The 20,368-nt window shown below is 40.3% G+C and overlaps 1 protein-coding gene across 5 annotated transcripts in view; it reads left to right on the top strand.

Moving 5' to 3' along the window:
- The window catches only part of TAFA1 (TAFA chemokine like family member 1), a 778,535-nt gene that overhangs the window by 668,013 nt on the left and 90,154 nt on the right, over positions 1-20,368 (top strand). For 3 of the 5 annotated variants that reach the window (XM_060307400.1, XM_070046607.1, XM_060307399.1), the window contains one exon: positions 3,747-3,887. In XM_060307400.1, the coding sequence (XP_060163383.1) occupies positions 3,747-3,887 (141 nt within the window). The remainder of the gene's footprint in view (positions 1-3,746; positions 3,888-20,368) is intronic. The other 2 variants (XM_070046608.1, XM_060307403.2) reach the window with 1 other exon arrangement.

The raw sequence follows: 20,368 nt of genomic DNA, 5'->3' as shown, positions 1-20,368 counted from the left end.
GAGGGAGAACTGTGAAATTGATGTGCATCTAACGCATGTAACTTTTTCAGATTGGCCTGCATTAGTCATATAATTACTGTATTTACCTCCTAATCTGGAAGAACAATGCGACCCCTTACAACGCTAGATTTAGGGTAGAAGGCTAATTGCTTATATTTCATCTTAGGTGTGTTTTTTATAGACAAAGTGGTGATACAAGCAACAACCTGCTAAGTCTGAATTCCACACTGGCTTATGTTTGTGACACATTCTCTGCCATCAGCTAGTAGGTTACTTCACCTGTCTTCTTTGCTGGATCTACAGATGCTGAGGGAAATCCAGAAAAGAAGGGAGTTTCCAGAAATCCATAAGCAAGAAAGGAAAGCTCAATATTCTGGGCACTTAAATGACTTTCCTTTGAGAGGCCACAGATCATCTTGAAATCATTTTGACTTGGACTGAGATAAAATTTAGAATGGACTGGCATTGGCGCCAAAGACTGAAAGACACTTACATGACAAATATTATCATTATGATTCTGCAGTAACCTTGGCACTTAGTTTTGAAAGGACAGTTCACTAGGTAATTCTTAAAATGCAGATAAAATCGATTTAAAAGAACAATTTTCTAGTTCCCAGAAAGGGTTATGACAAACCTAACCCTTTCCTTTCATGGGGGCCAAAGCTGGGAAAATTTTGATTTCCAGTCTCCTTTCTGAAGCAGCCAACTGATGAGGCCAATAGGTAAATAAGACTGTATAGTCAGTTGCAGAGGGTCTTGAAAAGTTTTATCCCTGTGGTTATTATAGAAGTCCAGAATTGTATTTCTTTTCACAGAATTTGATCAGCCTCTCACTATGTCCTGGGTGGACCAAAGTAAATGTGGGCTTCTGATATAGCCAAGAAATAAAAAAACACATAGAAATTGAAAAGGGGGAGTATATCTTACCAGCTTGCTATACACTACCGTAGCAAAGACATCTAAGCTTCTCGAAAAACTGTAAGTTCCATGTTAAATGACTGTGCAATAATCCATGACAGATTTGTAATTCATTTTTCATCTGGTTCAATCATCCATCTATCCAATAAATACGTGTCATTTGATACTAGCTTCAGAGCTGATCAGCAGCGAAGTACAGTTGTTTTCACTTTTTCCTTAGCAGAGGAACTCCTTTGCAGGATTATACTGAATGTTAAAATAAACATTTAAATAAAACATTGAAGTACTATAGTGAATATTAAAAATAAAGTATCTAGAGTTGCTTTCTCCTTTCCTCCAGTGATATAACTGAGCCCCCTCAGATAATCTGTGAAGCCCCACTAGGCATAACTTGAAGACTTCTGACCAAAGGACTGCAGATGTGAGCCTTTTCCTGTCAAAGATCTAATTTTCTCTTTGTCATTACAAGTCAGTGGGCTAGGCTTTCGTAGTTAGAATAGATTGAAAGGTTAGATTTCTCTGATTGACTAGGGGTAGGTCAGTCACAAGTGTAAACCTTGGGAATCAGGAGATTTGGGTATGACAGGGCCATTCAGACTTTCTAAATGGCAAGGTCCTGTGGTCCTCTGAGACCTGGTTCTGGGCTCCGCATTGGTGTATCTGAGCAGCAGGTGTAATTGGAGCCATAGTTCAACTTGTCAAGACCAGATGAGCTTGTTATTTAGAGCAACACCTCTGGCTTCCAGTGTGCAAATCCATCATCCGTGAGCCTGAGGAGGATGTGGTCTGGGGTCATTGACTTTATTTACAAGGTTTTAATGAAAATGGAGCACTTGTCAATTCCTAGTCCCTTTGCAGAGGAGTGGCAGTATGGGTGCCAGGGTGGGACCGGGGAAAGAACATATATATGGGGTCAGAGGATCTGAATTCTGGTCCGGATGCTGCCAGGTACTTGCTAAGTAAAACGTGAGCAAATGTTTAAGCTGCTCTGGATCTCAGTTGCCTCCTCTGTAAAAGGTAATCATAAGCTCACTGGGCTTTCGGGAGCATAGAGTAAATTGAAGGTTTAGACGGTATCTACCATGATGTCAGTTACACAGTAAAGAGTCAATAAATGGTTAACTCCTGTAATACTTTTATTATCACCATTAGTTTTATGGCTAGGTCACTTGGCTGCTTTAAGTCTGCATCCTCACTAAAAAATACAGGTAACAATCGTCCTATTTCTATCTTTGAACAACTTTGCAACTTAAATGAAATATGTACTAAAAGCACTTTTGAAATTCTCATAACGATACGATGTTTAATGGAAGACAATACAACACCTGTCCTTGAGGAAATTACATTCCAGTGGGGAACACACAATAAGTACAATAAATAAATAAATTATATGCTGTATTTGAAAGTTACAGGTACCCTGGCAGTGGGGTGTGGGACGGGTCATGGTGAAGAGCAAAGTGAGGTCATGCGTGCTGGCTAAGGGAATTATGAGTTCAATAAGGTGGTCAAATGTGCCGCCGATAAAATAACATTTGGGAAAGATATGGAAGAGGTGAGAATAAGCCAGAGATCCACTAGAAGACTGTCCTAGGTGGTACCTAGTTCAGCTTGTCGAGACTATTCTTCAGAGCAACGCTCAAAAGGGATCACGCCTGCCATGTTCAGCCAGTAGCCTGCAAGGAGACCAGTGCCCCAGGATAGGATGGTGTTGGGTTTAAATTCTTCCCTCCCTCCTGTCTTCCCTCCCTCTGCTCCTTTTTTACAATGTTTCCTAAGTGCTCACCATGTACAGGCTGGATACACATCCCTTCTAGTAATTTGTGGACAGTGGTTGCTTCATAAATGCTTGAGGAATTACTGCCAACTGAATCCTAAATGCCAAGGATCCTAAATGTTATGGGTCCATTCTTGTCAAATGAAAAACATCCTTCCTGAATGCAAAACTTGATGTTAGGAAAGTTGATTCCTGGTTTCTGATAACTTGGAGTATCTTTTGTGTCCCTGGAGAACTGGCTTAGCTGGTGTCCTGCGGTCTGGAAAGATCCAGCTGAATCTCAGTGACATTTGACACACCCGGGAGAGCACCTGTTAAGAACCTAGCAGACAGTGGCACACCCTAAGTTGCCACTAAATTCTGACGAATGCATGGCTGACCTGTAACGATGAAGTGAAGCCGTATGCCTTGGTCTGTAATTTGAGATTCCATCTAAAGCACATGACGATGTTCTCCAGTGACTCTTTCTATCCCTCTTGGGTGAGATCTGGACTGGGGAAATGACTGCACAACTAGATTTTCTATTCATCCCGCTTGAGAGGAGCAGGTGCTGGGAAGGAGAGCTCATTTCTGGGCAGTTTTCTTGCCACTGCAGGTTCTGTATCACTGGAGTGTCTGTCGCTTATCATTAGTAGGAGTACAGAGAATTCTAAATGCAAAGATAACACAGGGGTGAGCTCCCCAAATGTAATGCATTTAAATGTGGTAACATCTTCATTTTGTGTTAGCTCCAGGCATTCACTACTCCGCTGCCTCTCCGTACGTACAGCCAGGAAGTGTTGCCTCTTGAGGGCTCTTCATTGGTGCTCTTTGTTGCATTTAAAGAGTACTGCTGTGATGCTTGTCTTCTCCAAGATGAGACATCCCTTGTACATAATCTTGTATGCATGTATATGTACATGTTATGGGAGAGAATCCCACAGTAACTGTACCTCATAGAAACTCTTCCTTTTATTTCTCTCACTTTCCCCAACCCCTTCGCACATACCCTCACATGCCTGAATGACCACTGAATTATTTCTAATCAGTGTCCTGATTCTTCCTCTCTTGCCAGAAGGAGGGACATGTGAAGTGATCGCTGCGCACAGATGTTGTAATAAGAACCGCATTGAGGAGCGATCGCAAACAGTCAAGTGTTCCTGTCTACCTGGGAAAGTGGCTGGAACGACAAGAAACCGACCTTCCTGTGTCGATGGTAAGTAGCTGGCTTTACACCTCTCTCTAGGAGTTCATCTGCATCGTTACTGTGCATAATATATATGTTTTGTTTCATCTAAGTATGGTTCAGGATAATGAAGAAGGTGCATCCAAAGTGCTGCAAAGTTAGACAAATGCCAGCCCTCTACATAGAGTTTGAATTCTTGTTTCTCTGGCTTTGGCATTTTCAAATAGCTGTTGGTTGACCATTGTGTAGAGAAGATAAGGTAAAGGAATCTTTTCAAGTCTATAATTTTGAGGGTCCAACTCATCTGGGAATTGATTTTGGGTCGAGGTTATGTATGATTATGATGATGATGATAATGGTAGTGAAAAAATAATACCTAACATTCATTCAACACATATTTAGTGAGCATTTACTATGTGCCAGGCACTGCTCTAGGGGTTCACATACATTCATGAACAGATAGAAGTGCCCTGAGAGTTCACCATGTACCAAACCCTGTCCTAAACATTTCTCATGCATTATTTTATTTACTCATCCCAACATCCCCATCTTTGTTATCTATTGCTATGTAACAATTTATGCCCTCCCCCCAAAAGTTAGCAGCTGTAAACGGCAAACGTTGTCTCACAGTTTCCATGGATTAGGAATTTAGCTTAGCTGGATGGTTCTGGCTTAGGGTCCCTTCCGTGGTTACTGTCAAGATCTGAAGGCTTGACTGATGCTGGAGGGTGGTTTTAAAATGGCCCGTTCACAGAACTGTTGGCAGCTGGCCTCTGTGCCCTGCCACATGGACCTCTCCAAAGGGGCTGGGTGTCCTCACAACATGGCAGCAGCTTTCCCCAGAGTGAGTGACCCAGGAGAACAATGTAGAAGCCACAGTGACCTTTTCTTTTATGATAGAGGCTCAGAAGTTATCCTTCATTGTTTTCACAATATCACATTGGTTATATAAGTCAACCCTATCTGTTCAGCATGGGAGTGGATGAAAAGGGCTTGAAAACCTGGAGACGGGGACCCCTGGGGCAGATACACTTTCCCTCCCATTTTAAACATGAAGGAAACTGAGGCTTAGAAGGGTTAATCACTATTCCATTGGTCCCATGATTGATAAGTTGTAGCTGTACTAACTCTTGAGACGAAAGTAACTGACTCTAATACCAAGTCTTGACCACCATCTTTAAACAATTTTATATGCCTGTCAAACAGAGAGTCCAAAGTTCAAAGCGATCACAGATGTCTTTCCCCATCTTTATCTTTCATAATTTTAGAGCCAAATGTGAGCTGATCTTCAAATTCTTCGTAAGAAAATCAGGACTCAGAGAAGTGACTCACTTGCTCAGGTCACAAAGCAGGAATTAGAACCTAAATCTCTTGCCTTAGGGTCCATGATCCTACCTCTAGATATAGAGGGGGAAGGACACCTTCTAGATTGACTCATGTATTTTCATTATGAAGTATGAGGTGGTTAGAAAGGAAACACACACAAGCTAGACCAAGAAAGGAGAAATTTTATTTTTTTAAGAAAATAGAGGAATCCTGGGAAACCCAGTTACAGGAAATTCAGCCAAACTTCATAGGATTCATAAACTATTTAGGCAGCTGCCATTCTTGTTTTCTTTGTTTTTGTTCTTTCTTTCCCTCATTCTCCTCTCTGTAGACAGGTTCCCTCTTAAAGGGTTTTAACTTTTGCTCTCCCACAACTTAGGGATTTGTGTGAAGCTTTTATTTCTGTGGTACCAACTCTGATCTCACTCAGCATCATGGTATAGCCCAAGTATACTCGCCTCCTGTGTCTTAAATGCCTTCTCCAAAAAGACTGAATGTGATTGACACAGCTTGGGTCATCTGTCGATCTTTGCCCAATCAGCCACACCTAGAGGGACAAGCTCATAGGGTACTCTGAACCATGGGAAGGTCACGCTGTTTTTAAAATGATGTGAAAAATCCAGGTTTAAGAATACACTGTGTTTTTTTAAGGAACCTCCATACTGTTCTCCACAGTGGCTGTATCAATTTACATTCCCACCAACAGTGCAAGAGGGTTCCCTTTTCTCCACACCCTCTCCAGCATTTATGGTTTCTAGATTTTTTGATGATGGCCATTCTGACCGGTGTGAGATGATATCTCATTGTAGTTTTGATTTGCATTTCTCTAATGATTAGTGATGTTGAGCATTCTTTCATGTGTTTGTTGGCAGTCTGTATATCTTCTTTGGAGAAATTCTACAAATAGAACTACCATATGACCCAGCAATCCCACTACTGGGCATATACCCTGAGAAAACCATAATTCAAAAAGAGCCATGTACCAAAATGTTCATTGCAGCTCTATTTACAATAGCCCAGAGATGGAAACAACCTAAGTGTCCATCATCGGATGAATGGATAAAGAAGATGTGGCACATATATACAATGGAATATTACTCAGCCGTAAAAAGAAATGAAATTGAGCTATTTGTAATGAGGTGGATAGACCTAGAGTCTGTCATACAGAGTGAAGTAAGTCAGAAAGAGAGAGACAAATACCGTATGCTAACACACATATATGGAATTTAAGGAAAAAAATGTCATGAAGAACCTAGGGGTAAGACAGGAATAAAGACACAGACCTACTAGAGAATGGACTTGAGGATACGGGGAGGGGGAAGGGTAAGCTGTGACAAAGCGAGAGAGCGGCATGGACATATATATACTACCAAACGTAAGGTAGATAGCTAGTGGGAAGCAGCCGCATAGCACAGGGAGATCAGCTCGGTGCTTTGTGACCATCTAGAGGGGTGGGATATGGAGGGTGGGAGGGAGGGAGATGCAAGAGGGCAGAGATATGGGAACATATGTATATATATAACTGATTCATTTTGTTGTAAAGCAGAAACTAACACACCATTGTGAAGCAATTATACTCCAATAAAGATGTTAAAAAAGAAATACACTGTGATCAGTGGTTCTCAATCAGGCCAATTCTCAGGGGCCATTTGGTATAGACATTAGTGTTTGCGACTAGAGGGGTGCTCCTGGTGTCAGGTGTGTAGAAGCCAGGGAAGCTGCTAACCGTCCTACAATGCACAGGACAGCTCCCTCAACAGAGTATTTATCCCACCCCCAGTGTCAGTGGAGCTGAGGTTGAGAAACTTGCACCATGATAATTTACTTATTCTAGATCACAGTCAGCACAGTAAAGCACCTCTACTGCAGGAAAGGCAGGCAGCTAGACTAGAAAAGCCATTGCATCCTCTTACAGGAAGCAACTCTTGGCCCTAGAAGCCAATAAACATTATAAAACCATGATGATTTCTCCTAGTCTCTGCCGAAGAAAGCATTGAGCCTGTTAACTAGAAATCTCCATTTCGTTTCCAGTTCATTTCTATCACTAATGATCTAGAAATAGAATTGCCTTCAGGATTTGGGTGGAAGACACAAAGGCAATGCATTGTCTGTGCTGGCAGAGGGGAAAATGGCATTTGGCTGTAAGTTTCTGTGAGAGGTGAAGCCACATAGTGGTAACATTCTGTCTCTCAGAACACGTTTGTTTGACTTTGGACACTCTGAGCCCTTTGGTGTAGTAGGTTTAGGCTATTAGTGTCTGTCTTCTGAGCAAAATTCCATGAAGTATAGAGTATTCTGTCGTCTTATGGTGATCGTTTATAATTTCCATAGCATTCTACTCCTCCAGAATCTTGGAATCCATTGGCACGTGTGGGAAAAGTCTATGTGTTACTTCGATCAAAACTCTTTTTATGGCCTAGATCTCTACATGCAAATTAAATATGAAGTGGGTATATAAATTAACAATTCCAGTGTAGTTATTAAGACCACGAACTGTGAGATTAGGCAGACATGAGTGGAATCCCAGCTGTACCAGTTACTAATAGAATGACCTTGGGCAAGTCACATTTGCTTCCTAACCTGTTTCCTCATCTGTAAAACGGGAATGAGAATTGCTTCTGCTTCATGGGGTTGTGGTGAGAACTAAGGAAATCATGTGTATAATGTGCTTTGCATAATGTCTGGTTCTCCTCAAGTGCTCGCTAAATGATGGTATCAATTCCTATCTTACTAATAATTGTGGGTAATGCTTAGAAACAGACATTACTTTATGAAGTTTTGTTTCATATGAATTCAATACAGTGGCATTTTAGCCACTATCTTTTGTGGGAGCTGCTTCAAACTATTTACCCTGGATATCATTAATGATGGTAAGTCTTCTTCAGGAATGTATGTTCATTATAGGAATTTTGAAGAATACAGAAGTACATCCATACATTAAAGTCACCCATAATATTACTGCTCAGAGATTATCGTCGCTTTGTAAGAAAATAAGTATATGTTCTTTGAGGTTTAACCCATCATTAAAGAGAAACTCACAAAGTACGTATTTTATTGAACTACAGTGTTATAGTACTATCTGATCAACAGCTTGTTCCCTTTAATATGAACATTTTCCAGCTTAATACATACTCTTAAAGAACATTATTGTTAATAACTACACAGGATTTCGGGGGGTGGATACACCACCATTTATCTAACTCTTGCCTCCACTTTGGCACATTTATGATGTATCATGCATTTCCCTTCCTCATTTTAAGAATGGATAGAAACCAGTTTCTACCTGTGACAGCAGTTGACCATCCATATATCACGTTTGTCCTAAACATATTCTGTTCTACATAGTGCATTTCCCATGGTAAGTGTTCCAGTTGCTGTTATTTGGTTTTCTCTGAAATGGCAGGTCAGGTGCCTTTTTATAGTGTTTCCGAAAACAGAGGCACAGCTGGATTTTTTAAAAAGCTTATATTGGATTGTTTTAAGATTCACAATCTGAGAGCAGATTGTTTTAAATGGAACATAAATTTTGCGGTATCATCTTAGCAACTTATTCAAAAGTATAATACATGATATTTGGAGAAGTTTTTAAGGAGTGGACTTTTAGTGGAAAAGTGATTCTCTGTCGCCTAATAGCTGAAAATACCAAGGAAACATACTCAACAACTTAAATTTTGGCATAGTCATTTGCAGATATTTTAGAAAGCACTATACTGTTGGATGTGTGCGTAGCGCTACTCTGAGGGAATATAGGTTGTTACACTAGAATTCACATGATGTTGTGTTTTATTAATTTCTATAACCCAAAATAGATGGGAGACACCTTACTCAATATCTTTGGTTGAGACCAACTAAAAATATAATGTACAGTCTTTTTGTAATCTCCAATTACTTTCCAGGGACTAAATTTAAAATAAAATAGTCGTACACAAGAAGATGATGACTCAAACGTAATTGTTTATTTAAGGGAAGAATTTTTCCAAGCAGATGATGTAATGAAAATGAATTTCTAGGGGGCTTGTGAAATTATATTTTATTATTCTAATTGATCTGTAGTGGCATAAAAAGAGTATCAGTGTCAAAGTTTTAAAAATAATTGAATATAAACAGTAATAATAATGATAACAATAATAAAAATAATGGCTAACATTTTCTTGAAGGCTTACCATGTACCACTTTTCCAAGTCCTTCAAGTTTGTGTATTCATTTCATTCTAACCCCAACCTCATAAGGTGTAGCCTTCTATTATTTCCATTTTACTCGCCAGGAAACTGAGGCACAGAGATTGGCTGTAAGATTGCTCGAAATCTGATAGCCAGTAGTGGCAGAGCCAAAAGATCCTCCTGGGCTGTCTGACTCCAAGGCGCCCATTTCTCAAACACAGGCAAACAAGGATCTAACATAAACACGAGTTATATTCTAAAGGCTTTCTTGCCAGATGCCAAAATATCTGGGTGAGAAGAGGAAGTGCGGCCATGTGGATACTTGCGGAAACATTCAGTACTTTGGGCAATACCTGCCCCTTCCCTTTCTGTGCCTTAGAGATGGTTGCTTGATTTCCCTTCCTAAGGTCATTGTCACTGAGCAATTAGAAACATTTTTGTAAATAATGGTTTCAGTTTTGGAGAAAGATTGAAGTGTCATTGTTTAAGGCATGAGGGGGTAAAATGTTTGATGGGGAAATTTTCATGCATTTTTCTCTATTTAGGATTTTATTCTCATGTACTTTATGTATATATCCAACTTAGACAAATACGTGAAAACAAAATCACTACAACTACTGTTTAGTAGAGGAGGTCTTAATTCACTGTGGATTTTTAGCATCAATCTAATTAAGAAAAATCTCCATGATAAGTTGATAGGCCTTCCCTTCTCATTCAGTGTAACTTGTGACTCTTTCTATGACGGGTTGCTAGCAAGTATTACCTGGTATTCTTGTCTACTTAGACTGGATTACCAGCCGGAGAGAGCAGCAGGAAGAGACCAGCTCACATCACAAAACTTTCTAAGTTTGATAGATATGGAAATCCCAGATTATCTTGTTTTTAACCATCAGTGTACAGTTAATATAATGAAAAAGGCATCATACTCCTGGCTATTTCCGTGAAGAAACCCCCCCCCCCACAATCTATCAGGATATTTTGTTCCTGACTTATCATGACTTAGTTTCCAAGACAAGAGCAAAAGAGACGAGGAAAGATACGCAGAACTCAGACCCAGGAAAACAAACAGAAGAACAGGGAAGGAGACCCACAGTCAGTGAGATAGAGGGATGCAAAAAAGGAGCATGGGAAAGAGAAACCAGAGAGAAAGGGATAAAAGAGAGAGAAGACAATGGACTCTTAGAAGGAATATTAAAACACCTACCCGTAAAATGACTTCATTCATTTTTCCAAACAACTTGTTTGTATTCAGTCTCACAGCGTATAACTAATTTTAACAAAATAAAGGGTATTTCATAGATTGACACTTTTTTTTCAAGTTGCATTATTTGAGATTCCAGTACCAGAATCTTTACAAAAATTGCTTCTGAAGGTTGCTCCTTTGGAAAATACATAATAAAATTTTCTTGACCGCGTACAATTGTATTCCCTAGAGACAGTCATGATAGAGAAAAAGGTCTGAGAATTGAAGGAAATTCAAAATTCAGCAACAGTTTTCTGTAGAATAGCATGAAGTATGTATGAGAAATATTGCATATAATAGCCCCTTCTTAGCCTTCTAAAATAGGATAGCATATTAAAGGCTCTGAGAAGTTCTGCAGACAAGAAACTTATAGAACTTTAGTCCGGTATTTCCCAAACATTTTTGATCACAGAGGCTTCTCCTATGTAACACTTATTCATAGCCTGCAGACCCAGTGTTCCATGAAATGGACTTCAGGCCAAGCTGGTATTAGACTCTATGGACTGTGTTTTTGTTTTTGTTTCCACGAAAGCTTTTTAGGTCTTCCAAGACCAACTGATAATTCCTTTGCCCATAGCTCAGTGTTTTTCCTAAGACTGGCTGACCAAACACTGCACAACAGGTCCTGGTAGTTATGAGATTTATAATATTTCAGGGACACGTCAGGCTCAACTGCAGTTCGGAAATCATCTAGAGACCTTCCAGAGAAATATAGTATGGAAAAGTTTAAGCCCTTATTTTTATTCACACATATTAACATTTTAGGGGACAGGGAAGATGACCTATTTTGGTTCTGCCGTTTGTTACTTGTCGTCCACACGTAATAAAAGACCAAAATAACGAATTGCTGTAGTGGATTAGGGCCACATGCCACAGTAGCTGTCTATGTATGGTTCCTTCATTACTGTCTCTGTTTAAAACTTGCCTTATTCTTTCAAGGCAGACTCTGGCTTGTTTAATAGACAGGAGGCTGAGCTCAACTGGTTTCATCATGAGGCATTGCTGAAAGGAGATTTTACTGTTCTTGTTACAGGAAGGTCTTTGATGGCATCATTAGTAAAATTGTGATATTTTTAGGCACAATTTCTGAATTTTATGTAAATTTTCTTTTGCTCCCCTACTTGGCACCTCTTCCTGCCCAGGTATGTAAGGGATCCAAGTGTATATTAGTAAGTGGAATGAGAGGAAGGGTGTATAAGAACTGACAAAGCTTTTTAGACTGTCTAATAAAAGGGCTGTCTCTCTGTTTGTTCCTTGTCAGGATAAAGAGAGTGGGAATTCAGTCTTCAGATATTCCCATACCTCTAGGAGTGGGTGTCCCTTTTTCTTTTAGTTTCAGGCAGTAAGTTCCAACTGACAGCCCACTGGCAGAAACTACCATCAGACCTATTCCTTAGGTTGGCAGAGTCATGTAAAAATTGACTTTGCTTTCTCTTTGATGGGACACTCCAGTTTCCCACAGGCCTCACCACTCCCTATTGCACACCTGGCTCTGGCACATTGAGGTCAATTACCTGATCCCTGAAGACAGTGGAATGTATGGTTTCTGGCTCACAGAGTCATCTTCCTACTCTTCTCAAGTTAATAAGCAAATTAATTTGTTGGAAAAAATTTGCTCTTTGATATAAAAGTAATAACCTCATGTAAATGCAAATACATGTATCCAAAAACAGCAAAGAAAGGATCAAAATTAGAGTAATCCTCCCTCTCCTCCCCTTTCCTGCTAATCCTCTCGCATCTTAATCGCCAGAGGGAACTGTCGTTACCAGACTTCTGTGCATCCTTACAGATAATATCTATGCACAAGCAGGCCTATGAGTACACAACATATAAAACTCAATAAATCAAAATGCTGTCACAGTATAAGAAAAAGGTCTTAACCTATATTTTTTAGCATAAGAAAGTATCTTGAATACTTCACTCTTTCAGTAAAAGAATGGCTGGTAAACATGGAAAAAGCACTCAACATCACTCAAGTGAAGAAATGTAAATTAAACCCTGAAATGTAATGTTTCATCAGTCAAATATATGCAGAGATGAAAAGTTTAGTAATACCCAGTATTAAGGAGAGAGGAGAGGAAAATTACGTATATATCATACTCAGTGATAAATGGCGTACAAACTCAATTAGTTAGCCACTTTTCTTTATTTCGTTCAGCAAAAGGGAAGAAGATAAATAGGAAATTTTGTAATGAGACTGGATGTTTGGGGAGCATAATAGAAATCGCATGCATTACAACTCCTTACAGTGATTTTATTTAGCTATAGTTCTTAGACATAATTCACAACAGGATTTCCTCAACAGGATTGGGTCATGAATCTAGACATCATCTAAGAAATCTTCTAAGGATTTTGATGTCCTTTCCAGGAGGAAAACCTAATATGAAAGTATATTTAGTGCAAATACTTGGACCTAAATATAGTCAGTCCCGTTGTAAAGCCCATCTTTGTAACCACTTGAGAAATACAAAACTCTCTGCGCAAACATTTGTCACGGCATGTATGGTGTGTGTGTGTGTAATTATCGTGTAGCACATCCCAAATCTTTGTCAGTTATCTAGTTGGAATGTACTTGGTTACACAGAATTCCAAATTCATCAACAAGAAAATTTCCCTAACACAGCTCCAAAGTCATTGATTTCCATTTATCTACAAAGAGCTCAGGTGTTTTCAAAGACCTGTTCTTGTCTGGTATGAGAGCACCTTTGATCAATTCTTGTTTATTTTCAAAAGGGGGAAAAATGTTCTAAATCTGAGTCAGCTCCTCATCCCTCTAGCTGGGCTTCAGCCTAGATAAGGCAAGATTTCAGGGTCCTGTGTCACTAATGTGCTGTCCATATGAATAACGAGCAAGGCTCGTGAGCTATTTCACACTTCTAGGAAAATCTATAGCCCTGTCCTTCTGCAATAGCACTGGAAGCTGCTGAGGGTATCAGTCCATTTCTATGTGGAAGGTTCTGATAACTTCACCTAAGGAAGTGGTAAAACTCATGTCCCCTTCTGAGGCTCATGGAGAAATTTATGCAGATGAGTACTATTTTGAAAAATTAATAATGTATTCTTCCATCCTCTCAAGCTCCTTGAATTTTTGAGGGCCTACTCCCAGCCCAAACAGCAAGATATAATTTACCCACTGACCAGAGAATAGAGGCCCAAATAATACTTAGTGTTTAAGTTCAAAAGTCATTCAGAAACTCAGGTAGAAAATTGAAGGATTAGGATTTTTTTTGCCCCCAAACTAATATGGATGCCATGAGCCCAGGGAGGGAGAAAAGAAGGACCACGTGAGTAGGAGAAATGTGGTCCACTGGAGCAAAGGCTATCTGTCACTACTGCCAGAGAGATGTGTTACCCCCTATGGACCCATCTCTCCAGCTGCCAGCCGGGAAAGCACTTTACACAATAGCTCAACACACTCTTCATATCCTTTTGGTTGCCTTCCAGTGGAGACGATCCACGAATAGCAGCTAACATGTTGCACACTGACAGTGCAACAGGAGTCATAACCACCAGTGTCCTAAGGCCTCCTTAGCCTTCCACCCTGCATAGGTGAACCCCAAGAAGTGATAAAAGGAACCTAGGGTCCTTAATTGGCGGGGTGGATTTAGAAAGGAAATTCCAGACACCAACTACACAAGACCAGATGGAGTCAAGATCTCCAGCTGAGCTAGGACAGAAAATTCTCCCCTTCCCCAGTGCATCTATTTTATTTATAATCCCTGATACTAGTTGGTGTTTTCATCATTGCTTCATTTAAAAGACTTAATGGTAAACTTTAATGGATTCAAATTCAACGTCAGCTAATATTACTTAGGCTGGTATGATTGGGTGGTTAAACAGACACTCGTTCAAAGAAAGATCACATTTCTTCAGATTTAGAATGGCGTGCTAGCACCAGCTCAGAAGTGATCATTCATGATCTCCTTTGGTGCCTACACACTAATATTGCTTTATGCTGGGTACCTGTTCTCATCAACCCTCTCAATAGTGTCTCAAGTGAAAAAGGAAGTTATGATAATATACTGGGGTCACCATATGCAAGAGCAGAGAGTGAACAGTAGGAGTCCTCAAGACAGCTAAAACTGTATGTGATCATCGTAGCGTTTGCGGATGATTTTCACCTTTCATCTTGGGCTCTTTCTGGATATCATTTTCATTCTCTTTAATCTGCAAATTAGAGAGGTTAAGTCCATCCATGTCAGCTGGCAATGGTCTTGTCAACTATATGGGACACTAGTTATAGTACTAGTTTAAAACTGATAATTGTACTAGTTTGTAATTATTGAGTCCTTACTATGTGCCAGACCCTGTGTATTATATGTATTACTTTATGTAATTCTCACAACAGCAGCCTTATCATACAGGTACTATTATTATCCCCATTTTATAGAGGAAGAACCTAGTACCTTAGAGAAGTTAAATCATTTCTTCCAAGGCATGGTAGCAGGAGATCTGAGACCCCCAATGAAGAACTGCTAGAAATGATGGATAGGAAATAGCATCAAAAACACAGAAAAAGTTCAGAGTACCTCCCATTTCTTGTATTCCCTTCCTTGGAGAATGATACCATCATGCAGGCATGCTAGACTCTTACTTAAGCGTCCTTTCCAACATACACACCATCATCATTCACATCCCATATATTTCAAATCCATCATTTTGTTACCATTTCCTAATTTTAGTAATGCCACAGTGTAGACTCTTCTCTTGACCCTAATTAATCCCTCTGATTAAAATGTGCCCTCAGCACTCCTTCCCTACCCCATCTGACTCCAACTTCATTAACCAAGTTATATCACCAACTCCAGAGGTCCTCCCTTAAACCACTGCACCCAAAACTAATAGATGCCTTCCTCTGCATCCCTGGCATATCCCGTATAATATTTATCATAATCTACCATAATGTATTATAATCTTCTGTTGACTTGTGATCTTCTCTACTAGAGAGACTCGCATATTCATTCAGCAGTTCTTTTCAGAGCATTGACTATGTGCCAGGAATTATGCCAAACACTTGGTCACGTAATGATGAACAGTTAATCCCTTGCTCTCACGGAAACTCCAGTCCAGCAGGGGAGACAGACCTTACTCTAATCATACGTCAGATTGTTCAAGTAGAAACTACATGTTCTGAAGCAAAGGAATTCAGTTCTCAGAGAGGATGTGATAATAAAGAATCTAAAGCAGCCTGGGAAGCTGAAACTTCTGGGAAGAAGTGACAAGAGGTCTGAGATGTGAGGTGTGACTTAAGCTACTTGGGTGAAGAGCATTCCAAGAGAACAGCATGGGCAAAAGCCTTGGGTTTTGATCAAGAACTTGAGAAAACCACTGTGGTTTTCTCAAAGAACAATGAGATCATGTGCCAGAAGAGGCTGAAAACACAGGCAGGGGCCAAACAATAGTGTTGTAATTGAGCTGTGTATCTCCAGTTCCTAGTATAGTTCTTGAAACTGAGATGTGCTAATCAAATACTTCAAGAAGGCAGCAGTGCAGGAATCTGCTGGGGGAAGTTGGAGAGTAAGTCAACCAGGAATTTGGTGAATGAGGAGACAGCCTTGAGAGCCCTCTACTTAAACAGAAATCTCCCTATGTGGTGCCTGACAACAGATTTCAAAACCTATATACTGACACTGCAGGCAATACCAATGCAAAGCAAATCACATTGCCTTTTTGATATCACCGCCTTCCACACATGCTGTTATCCGCATCGTTGCTGTCATCTGAATGTCTCACAATCTCTCTACACTCAGCCATTCACACTGCTGCAAAGAAGGCTCATGACCACCCCCAAATCAAACAAGCAAAACTTTCTGGTAGAAATTTTGTCACTGCTTCTCAATTCTACTGTCTGACTTTAGAAAATATTTTAACTACTAGGTTCATTATGCCCTAATAACGGGCTAAAGGGTAAAGGGCTGATAATTTGAGATGTATTTAAACATGGTGGAGAACTACAGGCTCATGTCAGTTTATTTTCTTCCTGATTAATCTGTATGTTCTTTGACTCTAGTTCATTTCATTATGAATTGACAATGTCATGTTCTATGTAGCAAAAAAGAAAAAAACTCCCATAACACATATACCCCACGATGCCTGACCAGCCATTCCTGAAGTCTGGGGTTGTGTGTAAAATTCAAATCGGTATGCGAGCATTATTTGAGCCTACTTTGTAAAGAAGAAGCTAATGGAAAAATGGTTGTTGCTCACATTACCATGTCCTGCTCCCTTCAAAATCCTCAAGCACATGAGGTTGAGAAGCAATATAATAAAGCCACAACCACACTATAAAAATTCTCTACTATACTAACAGCGCTTACAGAAAAAGGATAACAATGGCTACAGGAACTGAAAGTTGTGGAGCGCTATGTGTCAGGTACCCCTCTGAGAACGTTACCAGCTTTTTTACATCTAAGCTTTATGACAGTGCGTGAGGTGGGTACTGTGATGATTATCCCCATTTTACTGTTAGGGAAATTGAGGCTCAAAATGAGCAGAGGCTTGCTGAAGGTCACACAGCTAACCAGATTGGAGAGACAGGGTTCAATCTAGGAAGTCTGTTAGAAGCGTCCATGTAAGATGTTAAGATGGGATTCGTTCCCGATAGACAAATGGACATTTCTAAGGCAATGTGGAATCACTGTACCTTGGAGCACATATAGACCTGGATTTCAAACCTGGTTTTGCCACTAATTAGTCACATGTCCTTCAGCATGTTATTCCCCTGGAACTGTAGTTTCCTCATCTGTAAAAAGGAAATGAAAAGGATGTGATGTCAAAGAGTCTATGGGAATATTAAATGAGATAATTCATATAGAACTTTTGATCCAAGGTGGAATTACTCAATACACTCAATTATTCCGATGCTGACTGACAGAACTTTGGTGTGTCTTTCTGAGTTAATACCATTTGTCTAAAACCTGTCGTTTTTGAGGATGTCATCTTGCAGGATCTATAGAATTCAAAAGAACAGTGTCTAATACTACCTCATGTCTAAACCAAAAATGGCCCAGGAAAATGCCCACATCAGAAGATTTCCACAGACACTGACTCATCCTCTTTGATGCTGAGCATCAGAGACAGAGTGACCAATAGGACATGGTCCTTGCTTAAATGATTATGAGATCTAGGGGAGATGACAGGAAATGGATGATTTCAAAACTGTGTGACAAGGATTAACCCAGATGATTGAGAGCAGGGGTGAGGGTGTTAACCCACGGTAGGGGAGGGCTCTGGATGGCTTCCCAGCAGAATTAACATCCAAACTGAGACCTAGGTATCCAGGGAGGATAATACAGTAAAATGTTCAAGGCAGAAGGAACAGTATACGTAAAAGTCTGGAGTCAACAAGGGGCTTGATGAAGCCAAGGAACTGAAAGACATTCAGTGTGCCTGGGGAGAGAAGAGCATGGGATAGGTCTGGAAGAGGTGAGACCAGAGCAGTCCTTAGGGTGAGCTCATGCAGCACCCTGGTAACCACGTTGAGGCATTGGAACTCTGTCCAAGAGTGATGGAGCCTGGCACTAAAGGATGTTGTGCCAGTAAGTGACATGATTAGATTTTCTTAGAGTTTATCACTACCTAGCAAAGGAATTAAAGATATTGCTTCTACTATAACTGCTGTTCATTGTACTTAGACTTATATTTCTAAGCAATAGAGAGAATACACCCAAGAAATGCCAGAAAAGATGCAGGTCAATTCCGATATTTAAGTCAATGCTCAGTCGGCAAAGGTATATCAGATTTGCTGACAAAACTCAGAGTGAAGATGCTGCAAGAGGATGTGCATCCCAGAGGAAACCCTAGCATCTAATTAGCCAGAAGACTGGAAAGCCCTGACTTGTGTGTATTCAAAAGGTCTAGGACAAGATTCCAAGGTTCTTCAGGAAAACTTTTGGTAATGAATCAGGATCACTGTGGCAAGGGGGGAGTTGATTCCACTAAGAGAGAAAAAGTGAGAAGCACACTGGGATTAAGATGTCTTCACCAGGGGAAGAGGAGATACTTCAGGCTAGGAGGATTGAAGAGTACAATGAATTCACCCAGGAGCACATTAGAATCACCCAGAGAGGTTCTGAAAAACATCAATGTCTTCACCAACATCTCTAGGTATTTTTATTTAATTGAGCTGGGGTGGGGCCTGGGTATTTGTATTTTTTGAGAGCTCCATGAGGGATACTAAAGTGTAAACCAAGTTGAGAACCAAATGTGGGCTGGTGAGGAAGGCGGTGTGAGTTGGAATTCAGCTCTTTCTGGAAATGAAATGATTGATATTTTGCTCTTTTAATTTTTCATGTGCAAACATTCCATAAAACATTAATGGTGGCTTAAATGGTTATATTCAACACAGCAAGATAAAGATAAAATGTAATACAGACATGAAAGGAATTTAACTCTTACCCCTCTGTCCTTAGTTGCCTCATCTGTAAAAGTGGGAAAAATAATAGCATCTCCCTGATAGGATCACTGCAAGAATTAAATGAGTTAACAAGTAAAGTGATTGACAAATACCTGGCAGATAAGTGCTGAATAAATGTAAGCTATTGTTCTTAACACAGTCACAATTAACAGGAGAAACAGGACAGAGAGAAGGAAATCACAAGGCATGTTCCAAAGGACACAAATTAGCCTGGCTGATGCCTTGGGGAGTAACAGGACAAAAACATTTAGAAGGGCAAGTTGGGGCCAAATTGCTTTCTTGAGTTCCAGGCTAATGTTGAAATGTGAGCCAGTGTTCGTTAATTGATCATCTAATAACATAGTCCCCAAATATGAGGCAAGCAGGTGTACATTGTACAAAATAGAATATGTTAAAGGATTGCTCAGAGTCCATTCCAAAACTTGGGCTCTGAGTTAAATTGAATGCAAATGTGGAACCAACAGATGTCTCTGTGAAAAGTTGGGATTAAATCAACATAGAGCTTCAAAGATGAACAGCGAGTCACTGGATATCAGTAATCCTTGGTGCCCAGGGAGACAGATGCTCATCTTCCTGATACCTTGGCTCTCATTCACAGACAGCCAACTCCACTTCTGTTGTCCAGATTCAGCCCACTTTATTAGGAACCTCTAAATGGTGCTGAAAATTGTTTCTGCTCTTTCCCCTTTTCATGTATAAATATTCTGAAAAAGAGTAAAGGTGGGCTTCCCTGGTGGTGCAGTGGTTGAGAGTCCGCCTGCTGATGCAGGGAACATGGGTTCGTGCCCCGGTCCGGGAGGATCCCACATGCCGCGGAGCGGCTGGGCCCGTGAGCCATGGCCGCTGAGCCTGCGCATCCGGAGCCTGTGCTCCGCAATGGGAGAGGCCACAACAGTGAGAGGCCTGCGTACCGCAAAAAAAAAAAAAAAAAAAAAAGAGTAAAGGTGACTTAGATGGATATATCCAACACAGCAGGGAGAGAGAAAATATAATGCAAACGTGAAAGAAGTCAGGCTGCAGGGAATATGAGGGTAGGAGACTTAAGAGGAGGCCTAGAGGGATGTGAAGATGCAGAGAGTAGGCCATAGGGACCTATAAATATGCCAGCAATGGGCTACAAATTGGCTTGAAGCCTTCTAACAGGAATTGCAAAGAAGGAAACAAGAGTGGTTGTAAGATTCAGAAGGTCCCCAGCTTAATCCAGGCAATTGCTTAAGAGAGAAATAGCTATTTCTGGAACAATGCTAGAGAGAACTCTCTCCAGGTTTAAATAACGAGGAAACTGCGTAAAACTGTCATAACGTCATCACATCCCAACATCCTAGTAGAGCGTGTGACACATAGTGGCTGTCAATACATATTTAGT

The sequence above is a fragment of the Globicephala melas genome, chromosome 11 (genome assembly GCF_963455315.2).
Source record: "Globicephala melas chromosome 11, mGloMel1.2, whole genome shotgun sequence".
NCBI classification, from domain to species: domain Eukaryota; kingdom Metazoa; phylum Chordata; class Mammalia; order Artiodactyla; family Delphinidae; genus Globicephala; species Globicephala melas.
Note: the sequence above shows the minus strand (reverse complement) of the source record. Positions and strands in the feature narration are given on the sequence as shown.